Raw genomic sequence first — 10,134 nt, 5'->3', positions numbered from 1 at the left:
TCAAAAACCCTGGGAACAGCCGGGCTTCCTGCCCAGAGCTGCACCCACGGTGACAAGAGACCTAGAAAGGAAAATTCTGGGCACTAGTACTTGCTGGCCCTGCGGCTATAACCTTCTCTGTGTTTCCCCACAAGAATGGGATTTCCCAGAGTTTAATACTTGCTTTATTCATTCATTTATTCCTGGAAGGTATGGAAATCAAATTTGGGTTGACTTGACCCTGTTTTGAATATGCTAGGTCAGATTTTTGTGATTGATTTGTGTAAGTGCGTGTGAATGTGACACTTAAGAGATCTTTGGTGATACCTTATGTAAACCCAAGAGTATTCATTTCCTGACTTAACCAAATTTTTGTATGTCGGGCTTTTGAGAGTCACACCTGCTCCAGAAAATGAGCCAATCTAATATGGAAATGTTTTGTGTGACTTCCTATGTATAATGGATATTGTTGTTCAGTCAAGTCTGACTCTGCTTGGCCCCATTTGGAGTTATCTTAGTAGAGATCCTGAAGTGGTTCATATTTCCTTCTCCAGATTATTTTACAAAAGAGGAAACTGAGGCAACCAGTGTAAAGTGACTCCCTCCGGGTAATATAGTTTGGTAATTATTTGAGGCTAGATTTGAATTCAGGAAGATGATGAGTCTTCCTAACTTGGCACTCTATCCACTGTGCCATCTAGCTGACCTAATTGGGCTTTTGAAAAACTGGGCCACATCTCTTTAGAAAATGGAGCAATCTACTGTATAAATGGTTTGTATGACTTCCTACATATAACAGACATCATATTTCTTCATATTCTCAATGGGGAGGGGAAGGGGTTGAAGAGGAGGCAGTTTGGAACTGAAAATAAAATACTAAAAAGCAATAGAAAATGAGCTGATGGTCAGAGTGGCTGCTTGGGAGTGATACTACTCCTTTCCCCTTTTGCCTCAGGGATTCTACTTGGGTGTTGATCCTCAGCCAGCCAAGAACTTCAGCTATTTTGATAGACATTTTGATAAATTAAGCTGACTTTCTTGTTGAACAGATTACCCAAGTGAGAAACTCTGTCTTCTTGGGCAGGTCATCCCAAAACCACCTTCTCCACTGAAATGGCTGGTTCATCCCAACATATTTTCTGAAAGAAGAGACTCTTCTCCAGCCTTCATCCTGCCCTGGCCTAGACAGACCCCAAAGGCCTCTTTTCCCTTCCCCTGGCTTCTGCCTTCACATTTCCAGGACAGTAAATACATAAGAGGAATTACTCAAGACTTTCTGAAAATTTCCAGTTTAGGTAGTAAACCCAATGTGAAATTCTGCATAGTTGACATGGCAGATGTAAGAAAAAGATAGGGCAGCTAAGAAGTCTGGAGACCAGAAGACCAACATTCCAATCTAGCCTCAAGACATTTCCTAGCTATGTGACCCTGGACAAATCACTTAATCCTGTCTGCCCAGCTTTTATTGCCCTTCTGCCTTGGAACCCAAAGTGAGTCTCAACTCTAAGATAGAAGGTAAGGTTTAAAAAATGAAAGAAAGAAAAAAACAGGAAAACTTTTATGGAAATCAGCATCTGAGTCAAAAAGGCTCTGGAGTGTGTGTGTATGTGTGTGTTTTATTCAACCAGGGTCGGAATTCCTCTATATAGGAAGTAAGGTATCTACAGCTATTGGGAAGCTAAGAACCTCCCCTTCCCAACACACACTCTGAGTAGTTGGTTAAGGGGGAAGAAGTACCTGGTGGCAAAATTCAGTTCCTGGGAGGCAGAGGAGAGAAACGATCAGAAATCCCCAGAGGCTCTGGGAACCAACCATTAGAGAAGTATTTGGAGTTTTGCTGACAGAATTACAACCCTTGGTGACAACAGTACCTACCACACCTGTCTCTGCTCCATTTCTTGCTGTTTTCAATTTTATTTTCCCCCTCAAGGGTTTTTGACCTGCTAACATGTTTACATCCCCTTCACACTCCAACTTTCCAGGTTACCCCCTCAAGCTATTTTCTTAGGTCTCTCCACCACCGAACTCCTGGAAAAAACCCGCCTCCCCCTACCTTCCCACTCCCTTCTCAACCTCAGACAACCAGCCTCCATTGAGATTCTTCTCTCAGAAGTTATCAGAGATCTCTGGATTGCTAAAGCCAGCTGTTTCTCATTCCTCATCCTCTGACCTCTCCACCACTTCTGATCCTGGCGATTACCCCCTAGCTCACCTGGGTTCTCCCCCTACCTGTTTGACCACTCCTCAGTTTCCTCTGGCGGCTCCTCCCAAAGGCGGGGTTTCTCTGGGACCGATGGGCAGCCCCAGCCCCTGACTCCCTTCCTGTAAAAGAGCACGCACTTTGGGGGTGTATATTCCCGACGGATGTGCGGGTCTTGCCTAGATCTGTGCTTGCCTGAAGTACTCCCGGCGAGGACACTGCACCCACCGAGGTGAACCAGCCCCCCCTTTAGGGGGATTTGGCCCAACAGGACCCTAGGGCTCTAATGCTTCGCCTTGCCCGGGGTCCCCACAGGTGGTGCCTCGGCTCTTCTCCGGAGAGCAACGGAGGCGAGGATGGATAGATGGGGTGCGGCTGCCCCTTCTCCGGCTCTGGGGCTTCGCTCTTTCTCCTTTACTGCCTGTTTCTCTCCTAGGGCAATTGGACTAGCTTGGAGCCAGAGTTTCTTCAAGGCCGCGGCATCTGAGCGCAGGCCCTGCCCGCTACCTCAATGCACGTGACCAACTCGGCCCCAGTCAGTTCCTCGTCATCAGCTCCTGCCCTCCCTTTCTCGGTAGGCGGGTCCAGAGGCGGGCCAAGTCGGACGCTCGAGCCGGACTAGGCCAATGGTCTTGCGTCGCCTCTCCATGGCCCCGCCCTCCGCAGGCCGAGCCCCGTCCATCAGGCTGGGATCGTACCATGATTGGAGCGGGGATAGGGGAAATGGATTCTTCGTTGGGCGACTATTCGAGTGTGGAGGGGCCGTGTACTGACCGGGTTCGGGCCGCGGCTCCCCCACGCGACTCTCGAGTGCAATCCGGGGCGGGGCCTGGTGGCAGGGCGGAGCCGCCGTAAGTGCAGACTTTGGGGCGTGTGGGGCTCCGCTGGGAGGCCTAAGACTGCCGAGCTGACTGGCGGATAGGCTGGCAGGCGCGAGCATGCGGTTCTGCGCCTTTCTGACGGCGGCGGCAGCGGCCCTAGCCACGGTGTGCGTCCTGGCTCAGCGAGCGCCTCCGGTGAGGCCTGTGCCGGCGGGGGATGGGGGTTGGAGGGCGCAGCGCCACCGGGGGTGTCGTCGGCCCTTATTTCGCTGGAAGAGGCAGAGGCCTTCTTCGTGCGGCCCCTGTCCTGGGGGAGCTACTGATGCTGGGAAAAGCAGGGGAGCAGCCTCTAGGCAAGGCTTCCGCCTCTTAGGAATAGGTGGGCATTGCGGGGGCGGAGGCACAAGGCCCTCTCCGTGATGACTGGGGCGAGGGACTGAAGTGGGGGTCGCCGCTGCACCTTGCGTGGTCAGTGAGCGGGGAGCGCCGACTGAAGTGGGCCGAGGGAGAAGCAGTACAAACCCACGACCCCCATGCTGGGATCAGGGCAGCTCCCCATCCCCCTGCCTCGCCTCTCGAAGCCCAGCCCAGCTCAGCCTCGGGCAGCTCCAAGCCCGGAGTATGGGCCCTGGCATTCTGAACCCAATCGGCCTCTCAAGGAGGTGGAAACCTTGAGCTAGGGGGTCCTGCAGCTCTATGGGAGGGGTGGGGAGCTGCCGGCCGGTTCCGCGGAGCTGTCCTTGGTTCTTACCTGGCCCTCCTCCCGGGGACCTAGAGCAGGGGACTTACTTGGTGGTCTGAATATATTAGGGTTCAAAGCGGGCAGTAGTCTGGGCCAGAACCACAGGAGTGCTTCCGGGAAGCCTACTTCACTCGGGCGAATTTCCTTTGCATTCCAGAGTAGATCGCATGCCAAAGGAACCCCTACATCAGACCCCTGCCCTGGGCAGAATCCAAGGGAATTTCTGCCCACCGTATGATAAAGCACCCAGGGAGAAGGTACGGCCACGATGCCTGTGTAGAAAGACCCCCAGGTTTGAGTGGGCTCTAATAGGAAGACTGGGGACCAGTAGCATGGGAAGAACCCTGCGGTTATGGTCAAAAGGCTTCATTACCTCATCCCGGTCTGATCTGAGCTTCCTCATTTGTAATAAGAGTGTTGGGCCAAATGGCCTGGGATCTCAACAGCCTAGAATTTTACAGGGACGATTTTTTTGCCTGGTTCTGTGGTCACATGGATGTATGTGGGCTCAGGTCACCCCACCCCCACTGTGACCTCCTCATTCTCTGAGATCCTGGCTCAGGGGCTGACCTTTAAATGTCTTTAACGTCTTGCAACACTGGCTTTACTAAGGGGGATGGTGGTATTTCTAATGCCCCTCATTTAACAGCTTATTGTCGCCCTATACGAGTTGACCATTGGACATTTTCCTGGGGAGGTCCTGAGAGCAACCCAAACTGAACATATCACCATCAGCACCTCTCCTCTGTCAAACCCACCCCTCTTGCTAACCTGCCTGCCTCTGTCAGGGACACCCCCATTTTCTAGTCACCTAGGTTCTCAACCTCAGAGACATCCTTGACTTTTCACCCTACTCACCCCACCTAGTAACCAATCAGTAAGCTTTTATTAGCTGCCTGTCGTGTTCCAGGTACTGTGTTGGGCTCTAGGGATACAAAGATAAAAAGGAGGCAAGAGTTTGTATTCTAATGGGGGGAGAGACACCCTGTACATATATGGACATTTAATACAGATGTGTGTGGACACTACCATATACACACACACACTTTCACATGGGTAGGGGGAAGACCAGACCAACCCTGCCAGCATCCTAATGGCAGAGGGTGGCACAGAGTACAGGACAGCCACTTCTGAGGGTTCTCTTCTTTATTCTCCTTTTTATAAGTGTAATATCAGGGTAGAATGGCCTCTTTCTACCACACATCAAAGAGCTGTAGTCTAGGGCTACCATAAGAGGCTCAGAATTAAAGATACTTGCCCCTGTTGCACTGAAAGGGAGAATGACAGCCAAGGCTGGTTACATCAAGAGTCTTTTGGTGTCACTTTATTAAAATATTCAGAAAACAGAAATCTAGCAGGCTATATACCTATGAGTGTGGACAAAGGAATAGGCTGCCATAGGGAAATAAACTCTTTGGAGCTGGGCAAAGCCCTCTTTCCCACGGCTGCAGGCACTGGACATCAAGGGGCCTCCTCTGGGGCCAGTTCCTCCTATGTCGGTGATTCAGGTGAGATCTGAGATCTTGCTCTGGGACTCCCCTCTCCCTACAGTCTCTCCTGAAGTCCTTCTCTTCAGTGTCTCGACAGGTCCTTAGAGTCCATCCTTCACACAAAGCCAAGCCAGAGCCAGCCAGAGAAGCCAATAGCCCACAGCTATAATCATGAGTGACCCAACACTAAGCACTTAGATGTTACCACGTGTAGCAATCAGCCTCAGCCATGTTCCTTTCTTTTATATCTATATAACTTCTCTGATTTTGATTTTTGACAAAGTGGCAGCTTGTTGTACAACCAGCCTTTATGAAAAAGGAGCCAAGCTTATAAGAATTAACTGGTAGTCTTCCTTCAAGAGCAGTCAGGGAAAGGGACATTTATTCTGAACCCTCTATGGTCCCCCAGACTGTAGCTGTTTGAAATGTGGAAGATGGTATGGGCGGTCTACACCAGGCGAGCACCAGAGGCAGACTAGCTCTCAGAGTGTTCTGCTGTTCCATGAGTGGTTTCTGTACCCTAGAAGAATGCAGCTAGACAGTGGGTAAGGTGGAAGCTGCTTCAGGCTCAATCCTCCTGTCCTTCAGGGTCCCTACCATCTCCCTCCCCCTTTCTCCTCTCCATGAGGGGTGTCAGGCTAAAAAGCTCACTGCCACATGGAATGCCTGCTGTTTGGGGCACAAGAAGCACCTCTCTATCAGGTGAAACAAGGGGCAGAAATTGAATGTTACACAGATTAGTGTAGCTGCAGAGGAAACACAAGATTATTTGATGGGAGCAGCTGTTAGCAACTGAGGATCAGGAACAGCTTAATGTAGAAAGTGGCACCTGATGCTTAAACTGATGATTAGTTGATTGCCAAGTCTGATAATATCTCTGCAATATCTTATTCATCAGTCTCTTTCTCTATAATCCCATAGCCCTGAGGCCCTTACACCCTCTGAACTTCCTCCAGTCCATCCTCCAGTCAATCAACAAACATTTCTTAAATGCCTCCTGGGTGTCAAGCACTGGGCTAGGCCCTCTGTACTGCTACCAAACAGAATTTCATAAAGGCCTGGCCAGACCCTCTGGGATCAAATGCTACCTCCTCAGTTTGGTCTTTAAAGGCCTTTACAACCTCTGCCAACCTGCCTTTCCAGCTTGTTATCCATGACTTCCTCTCACACACGATGATCCAGTTTGGCTTGCCTCCTCTATGAAGCCTTTTCCCTTGGTCCCTCAGATACTACTGCCTTTTCTCCCTCCCACCTCCCCACCAAATTACCTTGTTTAAAAAAAGGGAGGGGAGGTAAGCCCTTTCTGGGCAGGGACTATTTGTCTTGCCTCTGTCCCTAGTGCCCATCACAGACCCCTTCCCTTAGCTGAATCTTCAAAAATGCCCATCACTTGATGGTCCTGGTCATTTGGTCTTGGTACCAGCTGCCTTTGGAAGGGGATACTTACAGGCCTGCTGCAGCCTAACCAAGGGAAGGGCAGGCCCAGTGAGAAAGGGCTCAGATCTGCAGCTGATGGCCAAAGAGTATTTGGAAGCATTGAGGGGATTTGGACTGCAGGAGAGAAAATTTGGCTACCCAGGGTTCCCAAAGCCTCATGGCAACTTCCCTTCTTAATAGATATATTAAGTACAGAGATAGTAGTACAGTGGGTAGAGCAGGGTCTGGAATCTGGAGGATTTGGATATAAATCTGGCTTAAGATATTTCCTAGCTCTGGGCAAGTCACTTAACCCCCATTACCTAACCCTTTCTGCCTTGGAACCAATACACAGTATTGATTCTAAAGTAGAAAGTAAGGGCTTAAACAAAAAGGAGAGGAGTGTGGGCCCCACATTAGGGGACACACCATGAGAAAGGGGGGAGTAAATCATGTTTTAAAGAAGAAGAAACAAATTCCCTTTTTTTTTAACATCTTAACGAGGGCAATTGAAGAGTAGAATCCATGGTCCTCAGACCAGGCTCTTCACCAGGGGCAGACCTCTTTAGCTGGGTATGTTTATTGAATCTTCTGTGAGACTCCTGGATACAAAATAAATTGCCAGCCCAGAGAGTCTTTCCAGAACTTGTTCTCTGCCGTCATCTTTGAAAATCTAGGGTCATTTCTGCAGCATACTGGGGCATCAAATGCAGGCTTCTATGAGGAACTAGAATATCCCAACCAACCCACATCTGACCCAGAGTCCCATCTATATCATCCCCAACAAGTGACCTGGGGACCTTCTAGGAGACTTCCAGCAAGAGGAACTCTATTTCCTGAGGCCACCTTTTCCATTTGGGGATCACTTTTTTATCCACTCCTAAGATTTTGCCTTTCCCCCACCATTCTTTGCTCTACCCTTGAGGGCCAAACAGACCAAGACCAATCTCTCTGTCCTCTGATAGACTTTCAGATACTTGGACCTGCATCCTTTTCTTTCCATGTCTTCTCCATTCCAGGATAAACATCCCTGGCCCTTGTATGACGTATTCCCCAGTCTGTCCTGGCCACCCTCTGCTGACTTGTCATCTTGTCTTTCTTGAAATGTAGCTCCCAAAATTGAACACGGGAGTGCATATGTGGCTTCCCCAGAACCCAGGACAACTAAAGGGGCCCCCTCTTTTTATTATGACCCAGAATAGCTTGAACTCCTTTGTTGGCCTAAATCTGTGCATACTTCTAAAACTCCAATTTTTTTTGTATGTGAAATGGGGTCTCACCATGACTCAAGTCGATTTTTGGGATCAAAAAGTAAAATCATATCTGTAGCCTTGTTTAAAATTTTTTTTTCCAGATAATATATTGATACAATTTTAAATATTCATTTTCTGACATTTTACAATCCATGTTCTTTCTCTCCTTCTCACCCCTCCCTAAAAAGGCAGGTAATATGATATAGGTTGTATATATTGTTAAGATTAAAATTCTCTGGAGACTGTATCTTAATGTATAACGATTTAAAAAATAATTTAAAAAGTAAGTCAGAGAAAGAAAAGACTTCTAGCTACATGTAGCTGACAAATCCCTTATCAAGCCTTCCCCTAGCCCGGGAACTGGTCCTAAGCATTGTTCTTGCTATTAGTTCCCAGCCAAAAAACCCCAGTTTTCCTTTCTGGACCCAAACTTATAGTCTCAGTGATGTCCCTTTTCAAAGCTCCTCTGAATGTGGGGGCAGAAGAGCCAACCTGAAAACACTCTGAATATCCTTCCAAACCAATCTTTAAAAGGCACCTCAAAATTCCATGTGAACTGGAATGACCTCCAGGAATTGATGCAGAGTAAAAGGAGCAGAACCAGGAGAACCTTATATACAGAGGCTGATACACTGTGACACAATTGAACATAATAGACTTCTCTACTAGCAGGAATGCAATGATCCAGGACAATTCTGAGGGACTCATGAGAAAGAACACTATCCACATCTAGAGAAAGAACTGTGGGAGCAGAAACACAGAAGGAAAACAACTGCTTGATCACATGGGTTGATGGGAATATAGACTCTAAATGATCACTCTAATGCAAATACTAATAATATGGAAATGGGTCTTGATCAATGACGCATGTAAAACCCAGTGGAATTTTGTGCCAGCTATGGGAGGGGAGGGAAAGAACATGAATCTTGTAACCATGGAAAAATATTCTAAATTAATTAAATAAAAATTTCCAAATTAAAAAAAAAAAAGTCAAAGCAGGACTAGTAAGAGGCTTCTCCCACCAAACACAAAGGGAAAGGTAGGCAGAGTGGATTTCCATGATATAAGGTGGAACCAGAAGCAAAACTGCACAAGCTGGAAAAGCACAGGCTGACCTACTGTGCCAAAAACAGAACCAGGATCTAGGCAACTTTGGGATCCCAGGACAAGGGCTACACCAACAACAGAACACTGCAAATGCACCCCTGGAAATCTCAGGCCCTCACAGTGAGGTTTGGAGCTCCATAACACTGAGTGCTCTCAAGCCTCTATGATGGCAGGGAAGATAACCCCAAGGCAAAACCCTGCAAGCTAGAAGCTAAGACAGAAATGGCCAGGAACTTCCAGAGTCCATGGGTTGGAAACTGAGCAAACAGCAGCAAAACAAACAAACAAACAAAAAAACCCTCTTGACTCTCAAAAATGTCTATGGGGGAAAAAAGCAAAAAACAGAAGCAACAGGAGATGATAAGAAACAAGCAAACACATACAAAATCTCCCCCCAAATGGGGATTGGTCATAAGTTCTGGAAGAACTCAAAAAGAAATTAAAAAATCAAATGAGACAGGTAGAAGAAAAATGGGGAAAAAGAAATAAAAGTAATGCAAAAGAAAATAATAGCTTAAAATGCAAAATTGGTCAATTGGAAAAAGAGGAACAAATAGCCAGCGAAGAAATAAGTTAATTAAAAACCAGAATTGACCTACTGGAAAAAGAGACTAAAAATTCTAGTGAAGAAAAGAGTAGCATGAAAAGTAGAATGGTCCAAATGGAAAAAGAGGATCAAAAGATCGTGGGAGAAATTCAATCTTCAAAGTTCCTCTGACCTCACTTTGGGCAAAAAACTGGTCTTCTGGATGCCCCCCAGAGAAGCCATGCTTGCTCTTCTCCTCCCCCCACTGCCTTGATTCTATCAGAGGGTATGGCAGGTTACAGCTTAGCCCAATCAGGATCAATCCAATCCAATCTAATATAAAATTCACCCTTCTTAAAATCCAAGATCAATGTTAAAGTTCTTCAGGTACCCCAAAAAAGTACAGGCTAATATTAAATTCTCACAATATGGGACCTATAGTACATTTTCCCCTGTTGATCATGTTGTGAAACAAGACATATCTTGCTTACAATAGAGAACAATTCATAGAGGAAATAAAATGAAGAATGGTATGCTTCAATGTGCAATTGCCTTTTTCATCATATGTCCCTGGGAGTTGTCCTGGATCTTTGCATTTCT

General features: G+C 47.3%; 1 protein-coding gene across 2 annotated transcripts in view; it reads left to right on the top strand.

The window, feature by feature from the left end:
- Positions 1–2,921: 2,921 nt before the first annotated feature.
- The window catches only part of ASAH1 (N-acylsphingosine amidohydrolase 1), a 47,490-nt gene continuing 40,277 nt past the window's right edge, over positions 2,922–10,134 (top strand). Inside the window, exon 1 of one of the 2 annotated variants that reach the window (XM_007495604.3) lies at positions 2,922–3,195. In XM_007495604.3, coding sequence (XP_007495666.1) covers positions 3,118–3,195 — 78 coding nt within the window. In that variant the 5' untranslated portion in view covers positions 2,922–3,117. The remainder of the gene's footprint in view (positions 3,196–10,134) is intronic. The other variant, XM_056803469.1, reaches the window with a different exon arrangement.

This window comes from Monodelphis domestica, chromosome 6 (genome assembly GCF_027887165.1).
Source record: "Monodelphis domestica isolate mMonDom1 chromosome 6, mMonDom1.pri, whole genome shotgun sequence".
Taxonomy (NCBI): domain Eukaryota; kingdom Metazoa; phylum Chordata; class Mammalia; order Didelphimorphia; family Didelphidae; genus Monodelphis; species Monodelphis domestica.
Note: the sequence above shows the minus strand (reverse complement) of the source record. Positions and strands in the feature narration are given on the sequence as shown.